At 40.5% G+C, this 20,000-nt stretch overlaps 2 protein-coding genes across 2 annotated transcripts in view; one reads left to right on the forward strand and one right to left on the reverse strand.

Moving 5' to 3' along the window:
* The window catches only part of LOC138950868 (uncharacterized), a 30,225-nt gene that overhangs the window by 8,358 nt on the left and 1,867 nt on the right, over nucleotides 1-20,000 (reverse strand). The window lies entirely within an intron of this gene.
* LOC138950867 (uncharacterized) overlaps nucleotides 13,846-20,000 on the forward strand; it is a 6,698-nt gene continuing 543 nt past the window's right edge. Inside the window, exons 1-4 of the mRNA XM_070322577.1 lie at nucleotides 13,846-13,992; nucleotides 15,774-15,854; nucleotides 17,974-18,172; nucleotides 19,377-19,424. Of these exons, the coding sequence (XP_070178678.1) occupies nucleotides 15,774-15,854; nucleotides 17,974-18,172; nucleotides 19,377-19,424 (328 nt within the window). The 5' untranslated portion in view covers nucleotides 13,846-13,992. The remainder of the gene's footprint in view (nucleotides 13,993-15,773; nucleotides 15,855-17,973; nucleotides 18,173-19,376; nucleotides 19,425-20,000) is intronic.

Below are 20,000 nucleotides of genomic sequence, written 5' to 3' on the forward strand. Positions count from 1 at the left end.
GCTTGAGAACATCTCAGGTGCCCTCCGTAAAGAGCGAGCATTTTTCAAAGAATTTATTTTTGTGTGGCCAGCCGGATTGTCTAACCCACAATCGGAGGCCTCGTGTTGGCGCTCGAACTAACTTTTAAAATCTAAAAAATAGATTGACAGCTTATAAAAGTACTTAAAAAAGATTTCTTTTTTCATCAAGACAAGATCAGTACAATTCGAAGTTTTGAAAGTGTTAAAAAAGGGAGCCCGGAAGCAAGTCAAGCAAGGTCGTGTTTTTCAAGCAGACGAATTTTCTGCATATCGCTTGCTTGTTTGAAGCCAACCGCCGCCGATAAGTTCGTGTGACTCGCAGTCGTTGAGACAACTGGTGTACACCTGAAAAGTAAGAATCATCAAATCAAATCAAATCAAATCAAATGTTATTTTATGTTATTTTACGAGTGTTGTACACATCACCTTGAGACAACTCGCGTATACCTGGAAAGTACGACTCATCAAATCAAATCACATTTTATTTTATTTTACGAGGGTTGTTGCATGTGTGTAATGAATATTAAAACGTCCTACATGCACACAAGGCTAAGTCAATTAAGGACTATAGCCTGAGTAATATAAACGAGCTTTTATTCAACCAGCCCTCGCCCTGAGAGGGACCACTCTAATCACATATATACACAGACATTCATATAAAAACGAAAAACAAAAACAAAATCAGGGGCGGGAGAGGGACAGTGTGCGAATGACGTGATCAAAATGGGGTGTATTGAATGCCTGAAGACAGGTGCAACTCCCACATGCACTCGTTTTCCGCATGAGTGGTGTTTTACGTGTATGACCGTTTCTCTCTCTCTCTCTCTCTCTCTCTCTCTCTCTCTCTCCCTCTCTCTCTCTCTCCCTCTCTCTCTCTCTCTCTCTTTCTCTCTCTCTCTCTCTCTCTCTCTCTCTCTCTCTCTCTCTCTCTCTCTCTCTCTCTCTCTCTCTCTCTCTCTCTCTCTCTAAAAGAAGCTCGTTTATATTGCTTATGCCACAACCCTCGTAAAATAAAATTTGATTTGATTTGATTTCATTTGATCTCTTTCTCTTTCTCTCTCTCTTCTCTCTCTCTCTCTCTCTCTCTCTCTCTCTCTCTCTCTCTCTCTCTCTCTCTCTCTCTCTCTCTCTCTCTCTCTCTCTCTCTCTCTGCCATTTCACGCAGTCGTATTACGTGTTCGGGGTAGTATACGCTGGTTATTTTGTGTTTTCTTCATCCCTATACGTACGCTGACATGGGTTTCAGGAGCTTTGTCGATTCTATCCGGTCGTCTGTGTACCAGGCAATCCATTCCAGAGAAAATGATTTTTGAGGAAATGAATAACGCCGAGCGTTTAGGGGGCCAGCGGGCCGTGTAGGCTAAGTCCCCTGGCGGGGTCCAGTGGCTGAGCCCCGGGGACGCTGGAGCATGTTGGCCTTGGAAATATGAATTTAACCCCTTATGGACGTGTGCAAGGTAGCACCATTATAACACACACCCACCCATCCCCCACCCCCCCATCCCCATGTCGTATACGAATGTAGCTAACACATTAAACGAAATACTCGTTCAAGGTATTTGACAGTCGAGGTAGGCTGTTGTTTCTGCATTTTTAAGTGTGAAAACTATATCTCCGGATCAAATTAACTGTAATCTCACAGATGATGATGATGATGATGATGATGATGATGATGATGATGATGATGATGATGATGATGATAATGATCACAGCCAGCCAGCCAGCCAACCCGCCAGCCAGCCATACACACACACACACACACACACACACACGCGCGCGCGCGCGCGCGCACATACACACACACACACACATCCACACACACACACATCCAAACACACACACACACACACACACACACACACACACACACACACACACACACGCAATGTCGTATGCAGCAAAAACATTTAACGAAATACTTGTTCTTTTTTTTTTTTTTTTTTTTTTTTCTTTAACCTCAGTTGCATGCAGGTTTGCTACTACAATTATTTTTTTGACTTATTAGTTGGGTTTTTTTTTGTTTTTTGTTTTTTTGTGGCTTGGAGCAAACCTTCTTCATAGGTCTTTTCTTTTCTCTGTCAAATGTGTACATTTTTAAATCAATAAACCTTATCAGTAAACTAATATGTTTAAATAAATAAATACATAAAAGTAATCATAACATAAATTTATTCCTAATGTTCAGCTCAGTTTCCAATAATACACCCAAATCTAACTTTTTCCCATATCTAAATTTTCCAATGGTCATTTTGGTAATTAAAATACAATAATTCACAAAGTAAATATAATCACTTTTTTAACTTTTCCTAAATAACCCAAAAATACATTTTCTTCATTCAAAATGATGGCAACATGTATTTTCTTATACACAAAATCTTTACATATTTTCCAACCCTTCATCACCTCTTGGCAACTAAAAAAGAAATGTTCAAGGGTGTCTAATTCATTACAAACTTCACACTTATTCGATGTTCGTAATCCCATTTTGTTTAATAAAATATTGGTTGGATATATTCTATGTAATAATTTCCAGTGCAGCAGACGTAATCTTTCTTCTTTTGTGCTGTTAACGGCCAGTAACCAGTTTCTCTTATCCAAATCTACATTATGTTTTCGTTTCCAAAAATCACAGGCACTCGGAATCTGGACATCAAGATCAACTAAACATTTTCTAATAAACTTTGCTGTTATATTACCACCGTTAACAATGAAATCCTGCAATGTAAAATATTGATATGGTAATGTGTCTGTACGTCTGGATTTAAGTGCTGTGCATAATGCATTGTATTCAAACTGTCTGGATGGTTTATAACCCACTTTTTGACATGAATCTTCAAAAGAAATAATAATACCATTTTCATTCATAACATCCTTTACAAATGAGATATTATGTTTTATAAAATCTTTAAAAAATAGGCATTTATGTTTAAATTGAATATTCATATTGTTCCAAATGCATTGGTCCTTTAATATTACTGGTGCAAAATCATACTTTTCACAGAAAACACTTTTATTGTCAAGCCAAGTCAATAACACTTGTTTCCAAAACACTTATCTGCAACTATTGAGGCCATTCATCGTTTTCGAAGATGCATTTGAGTCAAAGCACGATAAACCAATGCCCAGACATGACAGACAATATCTTGGAATAACAGACCAATACTTTTGTGTGGAGTTTTGCAAATTAACAAGCCAGGAAATCATAAATGAGTTGTGCATATCTACTACGTTTATCATATTCAAACCACCATAATCTTTTTCTTTACACATAACTGTTCGTCTTACTTTTTCAAATGCGCGCGTATTTGAATACTTTTTCTTCCAAATAAACCTAAACAAAATGGAATTAATATGATGTAGAACATGATGAGGTACTGCCAGAGACTGGAAAATATAAACGAATTGAGATATAAGAAAGGTTTTAACAATACAAATTTTACCTTGTATACTTAAATTTCTTTTTGACCAATTGGCGATTATTTGTTGTACAGTACGCCCCGGTTAACGTCACTACCGTTTAAGGTCACACCTCTGATAACATCAATCAGGGTGTTGGTCCCGACCTAAAGCCTTCTTTGTATGACTAAGAAAACCTCGCTTAGCGTGACCTCGGATACGGGAACACCTCTTTTTAGGTGACCCCCGTTCTGGTCTCTAAATGCAGAAGACCACCGTTTAAGATCAAGCGAAACTGAAACGGAAAAAAATCTCCCAATTTTGCGGCCTTGACAGGTTTTTTCTCCATATGACGTCAAAAGAGAAGTGACGCACAAATCAGATTATTTGGCCCGATTATTTTACCCCAAAGAGAAGGATGAGGAAATCTTTCGCAAATAAAACTTGGAAAATAGTTCCCGCCAAAAAAGTCGTTGAACCAATCAAATTGCCAGTTCGTCATGTCACGTCTGCTTGTTTTCCTGCCGGTTTCCGTGTGCTGCTGAGTAGTGCCAATTTTAGGCCAAAATAAAAGACATTGTTGAAGATTTGAGATATTTGGAAGCTCTCTCTCTCTCTCTCTCTCTCTCTCTCTCTCTCTCTCTCTCTCTCTCTCTCTCTCTCTCTCTCTCTCTCTCTCTCTCTTTGGGGCGGGGACGTAGCTCAGTTGGTAGTGCGCTGGCTTTGTAGCCAGTTGGTCGCTATCAGCGTGGGTTCGATCCCCACGTTCGGCGAGAGATTTATTTCTCGGAGTCAACTTTGTGCAGACTCTCTTCGGTGTCCGAACACCCCCGTGTGCACACATGCGCACGAAAAAGATCCCACGTTCACAGCAAAAGTCTCAGGGCTTGGAAAACACGAAGACACGCATGCATCATCTCTCGTCTCCGATTATCATGATCGTATTTCGATACTTTGACGAGACAAACCCAATGCTGATGTGTCGAAGAAGACAGCCACAGCGGGCTTGTTCGAATCAAAGTATCACACCATATCTTCAACGTATTACCAATACCTGTCCCAATATAGACCAGTTGGTCTAAGAGGACGTTAAACCCTAATAGTCAGTCAGTCTCTCTCTTTCGTTCCCCCTCTCTCTCTTCTCTCATGGTCTCTGTTTCTGTCTGTCTGTCTGTCACTCTCTGTCTCCGACCCCTCTCCTCTCTCTCTCTTTCTCCCTCTGGCCATCTCTCTCTCTTCTATCATGTCTCTTCCTCTCTCTCTCTCTCTCTCTCTCTCTCTCTCTCTCTCTCTCTCTCTCTCTCTCTCTCTCTTCCTTTCCCCCCCCCCCCTCCTACTCTCTCTCTCTCTCTCTCTCTCTCTCTCTCTCTCTCTCTCTCTCGATCTCGCTCTTTTTAACTCTATGTCTCTCGCTCCGTCTGCTCTCTTTATCTCTGTCTGTCATGATCAGTTTGTCTGTGTCTCTCTTTCTATGTCTGTCTGTCTTACCTCACATCCTCTCTCTCTCTCTCCACCTCTCTCTCTCTCTCTCTCTACCCCTCTCTCTCTCTCTCTCTCTCTCTCTCTCTCTAATGCAGCTGATGGTCTCTGTGTCAGTGTCAGTATGTATGTCAGTGTGTGTCTCTCTCTGGATCTGCCCATTATTACGTCATTGACTTTCAATTGGCGGGAAGTCTTTATGGGGCCCCAAACTAAACTCTGATCTCCTCGGATAAGATCAATTTTTTTCTACTGAAATTGATCTTATCCGAGGATCGGTTAACGTGTCCCTCGGATAAGATCACGATTTTTTTTGGTCCCAAGGGGGGTCACCTTATCCGAGGAGTACTGTATTCGTTGAATTTTCTTTGACCAGTTTTCCTCTAAAGACGATGCGGGTATATTGTTTGAAAAAATAATTCCAACAATTTTTACTTTACATTTCCATTTAAGACCAAAATACTGATCTGTACACAACTTTTTGGACCCTATCCACATGGCTTCCGTTTTGTTAACATTCACTTCCAAGTTTGAAAAACGTTTAAATATATTCAAAATGTATAACGCCCTTTCTAGATCCATTTTATCATGCAAAAAAAGAGTGACGTCATCAGCATATAATAACAGTTTTAGGACCGTGATGGGTGATACCTCAAAGGGTGACATAGGCAGATGGATACCCTTAATAGCTTCATCAGAACGAATCTTGATCGCCAACATTTCAAGGGCAATAACAAAAGCCATTGGAGAGAATGGACATCCTTGGCGAATGCCAGTTTCCACAGGAAAAGGTTCGGATATCCACCCTGTATAATTAATACAACTTTGACTATTGTTCATCAGGACAGAAGCCCATTTTTTAAAATTATCCCCAAAACCAAATTTATCAAATGCAAACAAAATATAATCTTTGGATATGGAATCAAATGCACGTCGAAAGTCAACTGCTAATAAAACTCCAGGTTTATCCATTGTGTTCATAATATCTATGGTATCATCAATGAATCTAATCATGTTACTTATTTTTCTTCCTTTCATAAAGCCAACTTGATTTTCATGAATAATATCACCTATTACAGTGGAAAGTCGCATTGCTAAACATTTTGCAATTATCTTGTAATCTGTATTTGTCAGAGATATTGGTCTCCAATTGCCGAGATCGTCCCTAGGTAAATCTTTACCTTTATGAATTAAGGTCAGAACAGCTTGTTTTTGAGTGGTCGATAATTCGCCATTAACAAATGGTGCTACAAATGAGGCATGAACTACATCCCTTATCTTCAACTAAAATACTTTATAAAAACAGGTAGTGAGGCCATCAAGACCTGGGGCTGAATCGTTATTGAATAATTTAAGGGCAATAGTTAATTCCTTCCTGGTAATCTCCGAGTCCAATTCACCTTTTTGGTCATTGGAGAGAAATGGTATATTTAAATCTTGTACAAATTCGTTTGCGCTCATCTGGTTAAATTCCGCGCTTTTTTCATATGAGTCTTTAAAAAATCGTACTTGTTCTTTCATAATCTCTTTCTGTGTATTAAATACCCTCCCGTCTTCTGTCTGTACACGATCCATAATTTTCATATTAGCTTTACTTTTTTTCCAAATTCAAAAAATACTTTGTGTTCTTCTCACCTTCTTCTATGAACTGAACGCGAGAGCGAACTTGGGCACTCTGGGCTTCTTCCAATGAAAAGACCTCAAGCTCTACTTTAATTTTTTCTCTTTTCATTAACAGATTCAGATCTTGTGGATTATTTGCTAAAAGAGTGTCCGTTTCATCCAAATCCTTCTGAAGAGAAAGCTGGGAATTATTTTGTTTTCGCTTTCTTCCTGCTGCATAGGCTGAGCAAAATTCACGCATTTGAATTTTTAATAATTTCCATTTTGAGGAATCACACAAACATTCATGTTGCAACAAAAAAGCATCAATCAAATTAAATCAACAAAACCTTTGTCTCGCAATAACTGTTTATTAAATTTCCAGTAAGAAGGTCCGCGTACTATGTTCACAAACTGAATTTTCAACTCAATTAATCGGTGATCTGAATGTGGTACTGAGACCATGTCACAAAATAATGTTTTATCAAACAAGCCACCAGAGAGAAGAATATAGTCAAGTCGACGGGCTATGAAAGGGCTCTTCCTGCTCCAGGAGAACTCCTTTTCGTCGGCATGAAACAAGCGCCAAACATCATTCAGATCGTTACTATGCAAAACATTTTGAAAATTAACAACATCAGACTTTTTATGTTTTTCACCACTCACAATATCTATCTCGTTATTCAAAACACAATTGAAATCCCCACAAATTATTTTCTCACCTTCGAATTCTTCAAAACACGAATTAACTTGTGCCCATAATTGACTTTTTTCGAAGGAATTATTAGGAAAATAAATATTCACCAAATAAAGAAAATCATTTTCAATGTAATTTTCAAACACAAAATTCTTTCTGTTTTAAATACTAATTCTGCTTCACCACCAAAACTTTTTTTTAGGAGAATAATTTGTCCCATGCTCTGACAGGTAACTGAAGAATGAAACACGCTTCCACCCCATTCTCTCTCCCACTGATCTTTCACATCGTCCGTAATATATGATTCCTGCAAGCATATCAAATCATATTTTCTTTTTTTTAATAAATCAAATATAGATCTTCTTTTTCTTTTGTTACGTAATTCTCTTACGTTAAGAGAACATACCGAGACGCTATTCATTGAACCCGAGTGTAGTTAAGTCGCAAAGCCAATTCATAGTCCTTTACCATCGCCGTCGTCGCGTAGCACGTGAAAGTCACCAGTCAACAGGGAAATACTTGTTCTAATTTTGGGGCAGTCGAGGTAGGCGGTTGTTTGTGCATTTCTAAGCGTGAAAACTTGTATCTCTGCCGATCAAATTAGCTGTAATCTCACGGAAAGCATCGTGTGCAGCAAACTCAAAAAACGCACACGATACAATCTCGTTGATCCATGTTGGCGGTTGTTTCTGCATTTCTAAATGTGAAAACTTATATCTATGCGCATCAAATTATCCGTTATCTTACGGAAAGCATCAAATGACACGCTAGCAACTCTCTTTAAGTCAAGGTAGGCGGTTGTTTTTTTGTGCGAACAAAATCCTGCAACGCACATTATATTGCAGGCCTTAAAGGTTTTTTTTTAAAAAAGGCCTTTTACTAGTGATTCTAAACATCAATCAATCAATCAATATGAGGCTTATATCGCGCGTATTCCGTGTGTACAGTTCTAAGCGCAGGGATTTTATTTTTTATTTTTTTATTTTTTATTTTATGCAATTTATATCGCGCACATATTCAAGGCGCAGGGATTTATTTATGCCGTGTGAGATGGATTTTTTTTACACAATACATCACGCATTCACATCGGCCAGCAGATCGCAGCCATTTCGGCGCATATCCTACTTTTCACGGCCTATTATTCCAAGTCACACGGGTATTTTGGTGGACATTTTTATCTATGCCTATACAATTTTGCCAGGAAAGACCCTTTTGTCAATCGTGGGATCTTTAACGTGCACACCCCACTGTAGTGTACACGAAGGGACCTCGGTTTTTCGTCTCATCCGAAAGACTCGCAGAGAGCAAACCTCACAAGCCGAACCAACAATGTGTTTCAGCAACTTGACTCGCATTTGGCGAGAAGATGAACATTTCCCCTCGCCACCTTTAGGCCTGTATTGTGACAGCTGCAGTTAAGCGTGACTGTTTTTAACAGTTAAGGAACCATTTTTTGCTTCATGTTGATAACTAGCTTGCTTTCTTGCGATGAAGTTTCATTGTGTGTTAAGTAGCTGAACAGAACCATTGCACCATTTCATCCTCGTTTTTTTTCAAATACATGTACATGTACCACATGTTTTGTTCTTTTTCTACAGTAATGCTGTGAACAGTGGGGAACCATCAAGGCCTTCATTAGTGACCAGACAGGTACATGCAGAAGCTTCTCACTGCAGCATGGAGGAAGGAGACACAGCAATTCTGTCTGACATCAAGATAGAGATTGATGTGGCAGAAGAGACACCGCAGTACTGGCACATGACGGAACCAGAGCCATACGGTAAGGTTAACCAAACCTCTCTAACACTAAAACAACAAATGCAACATCCTCAATATACAATGTGCCTTGCTGAACAAATGCTAGCTTTTAATTGTTAAAGAACATTCTTTTGTTAGTTAACCGTTAGGCATAATTATGGCGACTTAGCTCTGTTAGACATTCAGCAAGTAAAACGAGACCCACAACGGCATCGCTGACTGCCAGCACTGACACATATAATGATCCACCTAGATCTCCAAACCAACTCCATGACGCTACTCAAAACCACCTCCGGCTCGGGTGCCTCCTTGACCGGGAGCTGGAGCGCGACAACCATCCCTCCCTTGCGGGGGCCCTTTTAATTTTAATTTTTTATTTTTTTTGTCTGTCTCTTTTTTTTCCCCCACCTAAAGTCGGGGTCAAACCCGGAAACATGCCTCTAAGGGTTTTACCGTGAGGGCGTTAAACATTACTTATCATCAGCAACAGTTGTGTAACCGTGTGCCGTAACACTACGATCACCTCGGGAGGCGAAGTGCAATCAAACATGATTGAAAATGTTAGGGCCAATTTCTTAGCCCTATAAAAACTGTTATGCAAACCCGAAGGTTTCCATGAACATACAGACAATCGGAAACCACCAGACCCCATCACAAACAGAATTCCACAATCCACCGGTGTTGACTATAAGGCCAACAACTCGGGTGCAGAGTCTGCTGTGAAAGGAACGGTAGCCTCCCCTGTCACAGGTGAATAAAGACGCATTCACAATTGGTCAATATTAGGAGCATGGGTGTAGGGGCCTTCCCTCCCCTCTTGACGCCTCTTGGCATGATGATGAGAAATACAAACTACAGTGGAAAGTACTATCTTGACTTATAAATTATGTGCACTGTCTTGTGGCTTGAGAACAAGTGACGAAGAAAGACAAGACAAGACAAGACAAGGGATAATAATGTCCCACAGGCATACATTTTTTTATGTATGGGGTCATTATGATAGTGTGAACACGGTCGCAAGAGCCATTAAAACATTCGATTGCGCAATCGCTCGATCCATTCGTAAGGTGTTTGCAAGCACTCGCAACACTCGCAAGGCCACTCGCAACATTCGTAATATTATAATTTCGCAAGAAATTCTTATATTGATTCGTATGGATTCGCAATGATCGGCAGAAATTCGCAAGCACTCGCAACCATTCGCAAGGATTCGTAAGGCTTGATATTTTCAATATTTGTCTTGTCCATTCTTCTCTTTTTTTGCCGAATACAATATTTTCATAATCGCAAGGATATTCGGGACTGTGTGAGACGGGCATAAGTGTACTTGTGCACATGCATCACAACTAACTTTTTTTTTTGGGGGGGGACCTCAGTTGCATGCAGGCTAGCTGCTTCAACCGTACTTTTTATATTTAGTCAAGTTTTGACTAAATATTTTAACGTAGAGGGGGGAATCGAGACGAGGGTCGTGGTGTATGTGTGTGTGTGTGTGTGTGTGTGTGTGTGTGTGTGTGTGTGTGTGTGTGTGTGTGTGTGTGTCTGTCTGTCTGTGTGTGTGTGTAGAGCGATTCAGACTAAACTACTGGACCGATCTTTATGAAATTTGACATGAGAGTTCCTGGGTATGAAATCCCCATACGTTTTTTTCATTTTTTCAATAAATGTCTTTGATGACGTCATATCCGGCTTTTCGTGAAAGTTGAGGCGGCACTGTCACGCTCTCATTTTTCAACCAAATTGGTTGAAATTTTGGTCAAGTAATCTTCGACGAAGGCCGGGGTTTGGTATTGCATTTCAGCTTGGTGGCTTAAAAACTAATGAGTGAGTTTGGTCATTAAAAATCTGAAAATTGTAAAAAAAAAATTTTTTTTATAAAACGATCCAAATTTACGTACATCTTATTCTTTATCATTTTCTGATTCCAAAAATATATAAATATGTTATATTTGGATTAAAAACAAGCTCTGAAAATTAAAAATATACAAATTATTATCAAAATTAAATTGTCCAAATCAATTTAAAAACACCTTCATCTTATTCCTTGTCGGTTCCTGATTCCAAAAACATATAGATATGATATGTTTGGATTAAAAACACGCTCAGAAAGTTAAAACGAAGAGAGGTACAGAAAAGCGTGCTATCCTTCTCAGCGCAAGTACTACTCCGCTCATCTTGTCAATTTCACTGCCTTTGCCGTGCGCGGTGGACTGACGATGCTACGAGTATACGGTCTTGCTGCGTTGCATTGCGTTCAGTTTCATTCTGTGAGTTCGACAGCTACTTGACTAAATGTTGTATTTTCGCCTTACGCGACTTGTTTTTCATTTGTGTTTTTCATTTTCAGGTCGGGAGCATCCTTCTTCATTGGTCTTTTCCCTTAAAGGCACACTCAGCTTCCCATAAACCGTCTGGTCCCAGACACTGTCAGGCTTTGACACACAGTACAAACACCCTTTCGTTTAAACACTCACCGCTTGAGAACATCCTAGGTGCTCTCCGTAAAGAGCGAGCATTTTTCAAAGAATGTATTATTGCGTGGCCAGACGGATTGTCTAACTCACAATCGGACGCCTCGTTTTGGCGCTCGAACTAACTTTTAAAATCTAAATAATGAATTGACAGCTTATAAAAGTACTCATAAAAGATTTCTTTTTTCATCAAGACAAGATCAGTACAATTCGAAGTTTTGAAAGTTTTAAAAAAGGGAGCCCGGAAGCAAGTCAAGCAAGGTCGTGTTTTTCAAGCAGACAAATTTTCTGCATATCGCTTGCTTGTTTGAAGCCAACCGCCGCCGATAAGTTCGTGTGACTCGCAGTCGTTTGTTGCATTTTAGATTCAGAGGTACACAAGAACGTGCTATTGCAGATACAGAGAGTCGCGTTGAAATCACAAACTGACGACTAAATTGTGAACAAATTAAGGAAAGTGGATCACACGGGTTCACGATGGCTCAGGGGTAAAATAAAACACGAAATCTGGTGTGTGGTTTACGTGTCATTGAATGCTATTAAATGATGTTGTAGGTGTGTTCCATAAGGTTAGAACTGCTTTTTTCGTGAAGAGATTTAAATCGTTCTGTAAACCATTTGAGGCAGACTGGGCCTTTAATCATTTATAATATAACCCTAATCTCCTCTATCATGGACAACTACCAAACCGGACCTGACACATACGGCGTAGAAGTCCGGGACCGAAGTGTCAAGTCGTGTAAAGATTCCAATGATATAGGCAACAAGGCTTGTGTGCACTAGAAATTTCCCCGACTGGAAGGGAACCAAGCGCGTAGTAGAACTGCTTGAAATTGAAATTTTATTTTAGATTTCCTCCAATCTGAGTCAGAGGCCCGGGTTTCACAAAGTTTCTAGAACTTGCACGTGCAAACTAACCCAGAAAATAGATTGAACACTGTCAGCGTGCCTGTAACTGCTAAACTCTTAGTTTTAATTCAACTGCGACGAAATAGAGCCTACTAATTCGATTGTCCGAACACACACAAACACGCACCCAATCTCACACGCACGCATTCAAAACGCTCATATATATAGACGCATACACACACACATACACACACACACACACACACACACACACACACACACACACACACACATGCATAGCCTACACACAGACACACACACTTACACACACGCACGCACGCACACGCACACACACACACACACACACACACCCACACACACACACACACACACACACACACACGCACACACACATAGTACACACACACACATGCTGACTTCTCTGTGTCTCTCTCTTTCACCTCTCTTGAGTGCACGAACCATTATATCATTTTCCAAAGAAAAGCAACAACCAGTATTGTATTATTGTATGGTTGTGTTGTGTTTAGCGTTGAAAATATTCTCAAAATAACGAAACACGTTCTTTTGAAATGACGCTCAAAATGTGTCCACCTCAATACATTAGCGGACGGAACATGTCATCGTCGAGCACCACTAAGTTTGGAACACAAACATGACGTCCGCTGCAGAGGCAAAAGATGTATGAAGATACATTTCGACATTCTTTTCAAGCATTAGGCCAACAAAAAAAAATAGGTGTGGTTACGGTAACATAGCCAAATAAAATAGGGTAGGTAGGTAGGCAATCACTTTTTTTTTTAACTTTTTTTTCTAATGTGTACAAATTAAACCTACTTGACAGGGAAATAAGTGTGCGACTCGGGCGCTTTCGCTTTCATTGCGTTTTTTGCACTGGTTTTTTTTTTTTTTTTTTTTTGACAAATGTAATAAAAAGTTATAGGATCGGCCCCTAAAAATAGGGTAGGTCGGGTTACCGTAACCACACCTATTTTTTTTTTTAGGCCTTATAAATTGTTTGCCATCAAACTCTTCGAATTATCGTTTTGACTGTTGTGTCTGTTTGTCTCTGTCTTTCTCTAACTGTATCTCTGTCTCTCTCTCTCTCTCTCGCTCTCTCTCTCTCTCTCTCTCTCTCTCTCTCTCCCCCCTCAATCTACCTCCCTATATCTCTCTCTCTCCCTTCCTTGTTCTCTATATACCTCTCTTTCCCTCTCACTCTCTTTGCCTCTCTCTCTCTCCCCTACTTTCTCGTATACTCTCTCTCTCTCTATCCTCATCACTCTTTCCCCCTCTCTGTCTGTCCCTTTCTCTTTCTATCTCCCTCTCTCTCTCTCTCTCTCTCTCTCTCTCTCTCTCTCTCTCTCTCTCTCTCTCTCTCTCCTCTCTCTCTCTCTCTGAAAGTGGAATGATATGCGAACCTACCGTTGTTGCGTATGGCGCCTGTGATTGACTGAATGTTAATTTACGCAGTAAATTACGCAGTAAATGGTGAATTGGCACACGTTTAATGATTTTCCTACGGATAAGCTTCAATATTTGATGTTGCATAGATTGTGCCACAATGAATGCACGAAACAAACGCGTGTCCGGTTTGAGAAAAAAGTATAAATGACATGGTAAATCTAAGAGCATCATTACGTCGAACGATCCAGTTTCTTCATTCAACTCAGTCTACAGGTGAACAGAATCTCTCTCAGGGTAAGTCAGAATTAATTGTTTTCGTTCTTGTTTTATTCGTATAATTCTGTGATGACAATGGCATGGCGCACTTGCATCTTGCTGTTCTGACTTGCGTATGTGACAGAGAATTTGCCACACACTGACAGCAAAGTTTTTTGACCCATAGTCACTGTGTATTAGGGACAGTTTCTGCTCAACGTCTTGCCTTTTTGCTTCTAAAGCATGCCTACCGGAGTCCATTATTCAATGTGACGCCATGTCGCTTACTGCAGTCAATGCAAAATATTAATATGCTAATAAGAATTAAACACAGGTTAGTAACCAGGTTAGATTTTGTTCTCTCAATATTTCGGCACACTGTCTTCTTCAGGATGTTATTATGAAAGTAATTATGCTATAGTTTTGCATATTTGGTGTATAAAAATCTAAACAACGAAGTGACTGTGGTAAGATGAACAAAGTTAAAAAACAAAGGATTACTGTACTCACCGATACAAAGACGACACAAGACGATTACGAATTTTCGCTTCTGGAAGCTTCATCAGGAAAACGAACACAAAAGACAACAAAAAGCAGACGCAACACGTTTTCTTTCACACCCTGTTCGTTCCGTACTGTTTTCATCTTTTCTTTTTCTTTTTCCTTTTTTTTTTTTTTTTTTTTTTTTTGATAGGCGGTATATAAGCATCCTTCTTCATTGTTTTGTTTTTTTAAACTCAAAAAATAGTACCTAGGGATTACCCTGAACCTCGCTGTAACTGCTGTCTGCAGGTCACCGATGATCTGGGTGGGAAGGGGGCTTTTTTTGTGAACTGCGAAATTCAGATAATCCAAAAGGATAAGGTCTAGTGGTTGGTTTTAATCAGAGAAGTATTGCTACCGCTCAATAACAAAACTCGTACTGGGAAGTCGATCCCTGAATTCGGAACATTTGTTTGACAGTGTACAAAAGTGAGAAATAGTGCGCCCTGCGCCATTTAAGGCCAAAAAAAAAATTTGTCTGTTTAGGGTAACATGACCAAAAAAAGTAGGGTCGGTAGGTAGGTAGGTTTTTGTTTTTTTTTTTTTTTTTTTTTTTTTGTGTGTGTGTGTGTGTGTGTAAATGCTATGTGGGTTGAACATTCACTTCTTATATTTGATGAATGCATGTTTCAAAACTAACGTATATTAAATGAAACGCCAAATGTCTCTTTTTAGCATTTTTACCTCTTTTTTTTTTCTTTTTTTTTTTTGAAATCAAAAAAAAGTTTTTGGGTCGGCGCCAAATCGATAGGGTCGGTCGGGTTACCCTAAACAGACAATTTTTTTTTTTGGCCTAATCAAAACATGTTTCATTAGAATTACCTTCAGTGCGTCAAAGAGCGCACTGACATTACGTACCAGTGCGGCAGCACATGGACGCTTTACATCCTACAGCATTCGAAATGAGCAAAGCAAAAGCGTTCCAAGCCAAAAAGTGTGTAACGCGCTGTGATTGGCTGTTTAAATGTGTAGTGCAGTTTACAGACCCAATCCAACCCAAATACAAGCCTACACTAGAAATAATGCACCCTGAGAAAACAAAAGGAACATTATTTATTGCTAGGCCAAGCAAGAATTTCATTTCAACGCTCCTCGGGGAGCAAATCGCCTTCGGTTTTCATCTTTATCAACCTGGGCATTCGGCCTTGGTCGATCAAGATGAAACCAAAGACGATATGCCCCCCTCGGACCAACACAAAATCTGGTCTGTCAACAAGCCACCAAACATCTTATACTATCTTTATCACTAAGCAATGTCTGCGCGTTCATTTTCTCAGATGCAGGCTTCCATGATACTTCTGGTACTGTTTTCGTCAACCCTGATAGCCAACACAGACGCAGGCTCATGGTTTCGCAGGGTAAGTTAGAAGCAACATGTACTTCTCTTTGTCTCTGACTGTCTCTGGTTGTCTCTGACTGTCTCTGGTTGTCTCTGACTGTCTCTGGTTGTCTCTGACTGTCTCTGGTTGTCTCTGACTGTCTCTGGTTCTCTCTGACTGTCTCTGGTTGTCTCTAACTGTCTCTGGTTGTCTCTGTCTGTCTCTGGCTGTCTCTGGCTGTCTCTGGTTGTCTCTGTATGTCTCTGGCTGTCTCTGGCTGTCTCTGGTTGTCTCTGGCTGTCTCTGGCTGTCTCTGGCTGTCTCTGTATGTCTCTGGCTGTCTCTGGTTGTCTCTGCCTGTCTCTGGTTCTCTCTGACTGTCTCTGGTTCTCTCTGTTTCTGTCTGATTGTGTCTTCAAGTCTGTCTCGGTCCTATTGACATTTCAATTTTGATAAGAATGTTGAGAAAGGTATTGAACAAACTCGTTAATCACGCCTTCATGTGACACCCCGCTCCTCAGTTGGAACGAATTTGTTGTCCAAAAACGGGCGATTTTGGATTCTCAGCATTTGTAGGTACTTTGAACAGCATAAAATCATTGTGCGAAGTAATTTTGTCATCGTCGACCGCTTTCTTGCAATAAAGCGATCATTTTCAACAATGTTTCATAAACATTTGACACCATTTTGAAAACTTTTGACGCTGTTTTCTCAGAATCGTTTTTTTAACACAAGCTTTTCTTTTCTTTCTTTTCTTTATTTGGTGTTTAACGTCGTTTTCAACCACGAAGGTTATATCGCCACGGGGAAAGGGGGGAGAGGGGATAGAGCCACTTGTCAATTGTTTCTTGTTCACAAAAGCACTAATCAAAAATTTGCTCCAGGGGCTTGCAACGTAGTACAATATATTACCTTACTGGGAGAATGCAAGTTTCCAGTACAAAGGACTTAACATTTCTTACATACTGCTTGACTAAAACTATTTACAAAAATTGACTATATTCTATACAAGAAACACTTAACAAGGGTAAACGGAGAAACAGAATCCGTTAGTCGCCTCTTACGACATGCTGAGGAGCATCGGGTAAATTCTTCCCCCTAACCCGCGTTTTTTTAACACAAGCACCGTCAATGGGAACTATTCATCTTCGAGACTAATTGTTCAATCTTCTTACTTTGAAAAATAAATTATCCGAAATTATGTCTCTACCTAGCAACAGAGAGAGTTTCTATGATTTTTTGGGGGGAATAATGTTAGTACAAAAACTTGCCTAAATTTATGTTGTCCCTGTGATATCTATCTGTGAGATCTAGGGGCCTGTTTAGAGTGAAATAAAACACACTTCAAAGTTCTATCTTTATTATTCTGGAAGATGAACGTGTCCCATTAACTACACGTTTACTGCCCTGATATGGCCCTTCGTGGTCGGCTGGGCGTTAAGCAAACAAACAAACAAACAAACAAACTACACGTTTTACCCTGAGAAGTCGCAGAAACGTCAATTCTGACCCATAAGTCCTTCAAATATAACTTTATAGGGATAAAAAAAAAACCATGGTTTTTTTATTATCGAAAAGGATCTTTTGAAAAAAAGTGAAAAGCTTTCCAAAGAAACACAACTATATGTGACCCTCCACCACGAAATGAGTCGCCCACAGAAAGGGGTACAAAGTCGTGTTGATTAAAACTCCGTGGAATCCGGATTAGGCAGGGAAGGGAAGGATCCTAAAGGTCTGCGTTGTAAAGGTACAGTCCTTACAATGTATATCGGGGGAATGGCTCAGTCGGTATCGGTGCTGGCTTCAAAACCAGTTGTCGCTATCGGCGTGGGTTCGATCCCAACGTTCGGCGAAGAATTTATTTCCAAGAGGCAACTTTGTGCAGACTCTCCCCGTCCTACAAAAATCCCCGTGTGCACGCATGCGCACGATAAAGATCCCAAAATCACAACGCAAGTCTCAGGGCTTGGAAACATGAATACATGCGTGCAGCAAAAGAAAACAAAATGGGTAGCGCCGTTTTCTGTATGGCAGCTCGCTTTCCCCAGGGAGAAAGCAGCCCGAATTGCCATGAGGGTAACCTCACAGGACTATAATTATTACCGTGCCACATCTGCCCTTGAACACCTATCGCGATCACTGTTGTTGTTTCCTTCAGACGGTAACAAACGTGGGCCGATGGGTCGGAGAGCACTGCCGAAGAGGTCAAAATGGATTTGGCTGTACCTTCTCAATCGGCAAGCGAAGTGTCCTCGATAGCTCTACGGACTGTGACACTCTTAAGGCAACGGTGACAAGGGACGACTTGCCGACCGAGGTGCTGGTGGCCTTGTTCGATGCCAGCGACAAAAACAATGGTATGTATGTGTGTTTTGTTTTGTTTTGTTTGTTTTTTGTTTTTGTTTTATTCTCTTTTTGTGGAGTTTTTTTTTTTTTACACGTATATATGCTTTACATTACAGGACATCACACAGCCAAAGGGACACATTCATAAAACAGAACACACTTGGACAATTACAACACACAGGGGGGGGGGGGGGGGGGGGGGTGGTCATGGCTTGGTGGTCGCAGTATCAAAAATATGTAAAGGATAATTATGTGTTTTTGGTGTTTGTGTGTATGGTGTACAATTTGGGAGTGAGATGTGAAGGGTGGGGGGGGGGGGGGGGGGGGTATTAATGAAAGTCAAGTGAGTGTGCTATTTGGATGGTGTGTGTGTGTGGGGGGGGTGTGTGTATGTATGTGTGTGTGTGTGTGTGTGTGTGTGTGTGTTTTTGGTGTGTTTGTGTGTGTGTGTGTGTTTGTGTTCGTGTGTGTGTGTATGTGTGTGTGTGTGTGTGTGTGTGTGTGTGTGTGTGTGTGTTTGTGTGTTTGTGTGTGTGTCTGTGTGTGACGCTGTGTGTTTGTGTTGCTTTGCCTGTGTTGAAGATCAAGTTGATAGTGCCAATAATCGCGAGGAAAAAACGACAACGAAAACTCTACTATGTCTGTTTTTTCAATCAGCGGCCGAGAGTCGGTATGCGTAAAATGGCGTACGCCGGCGTATTCGCTAACACAAGCCACGAAATCCTGACAACAAAGACTGTGCAAGACTGTCCTAAAAATCGTCTTTTTGCCCTGTGTAGCGCTTGTTTCTCTTAGTGTGACACGATTCTGACGGCACGGACCCACCACGACCGCCGACAACGAACTGTGCTAGGTTTCTCTAATGATTCTGACACAAAACTGTCACCACAGAAGTGACCTTTGCGCAGACTCAGCGGCTGACGACAAAAAAATGTAGAGTTCCCACGACAACGTCGTCTGCTGCTGAACCTGCGGACAGGCATAATTATCCAGAAGCAGCTAAGAAAACAGAGCGTCTTTTGAAAGACTTGCCCGTATCATTTAACAAGAATCAATGCCATATTGGTCATTTGTTTGAATGTACAATATATCATGCAGTAGGAGAAGGAGCAGTAAAAAGGTGAACAGGGGTCTCTTCAAAGACTGTACCATGTTGATTTAAAAATTAAAATGAATGAATACCAATTTCGTCAACGTTTCTTTACTCAAATACAGATGGCGAATTGAGCGACGAGGAGAAAGTGGACTTCAAGGCACAACTGGGTAAGGTTTTGCTTCCTTGCTTTTCTTCTTATATGTGTTTAATTCTTACAGGTGTGTAAATACAACAAGCCCTGTACTTCAGCAATGACTTGGTGGAATGAATTGTTTCAGGTATATTTCAGATGTTATGCAATGATCCGTAAAAAGTTTTAAAACCCGTCATAGGAATGTTCACTTGTGTCCATCAAATCCATGACTTTGCATGTCCACAGACAAATGATTGATACTGGTACAGTAACTGCCTAAGTTTCATTTGCGTGCAACCCCTGGCGTCAAGTTTCTAGTCATGAAAACTCATGAGAAAAGAAGTGAACGTTCACGCTGTTTCGCACTGACAGCGGTCATGGCCGCGTGCCTCCAAAGTTCGAGACATATCGTTTAACTCGGACCGATGAAATAACGCATCAATGCTTTCTTTGAGGGTTCTAGCTTCAAAATGGATGGGGACTAGAGTGTATAGTTGTGTCATCTGCAGACAACTCACAGTTATTGCAAACGCAAATTGAAAGTCGTTGAATAAAATATAAAGCAATGAGAGAGAGAGAGAGAGAGAGAGAGAGAGAGAGAGAGAGAGAG

Source organism: Littorina saxatilis, linkage group LG16 (genome assembly GCF_037325665.1).
Source record: "Littorina saxatilis isolate snail1 linkage group LG16, US_GU_Lsax_2.0, whole genome shotgun sequence".
NCBI lineage: Eukaryota > Metazoa > Mollusca > Gastropoda > Littorinimorpha > Littorinidae > Littorina > Littorina saxatilis.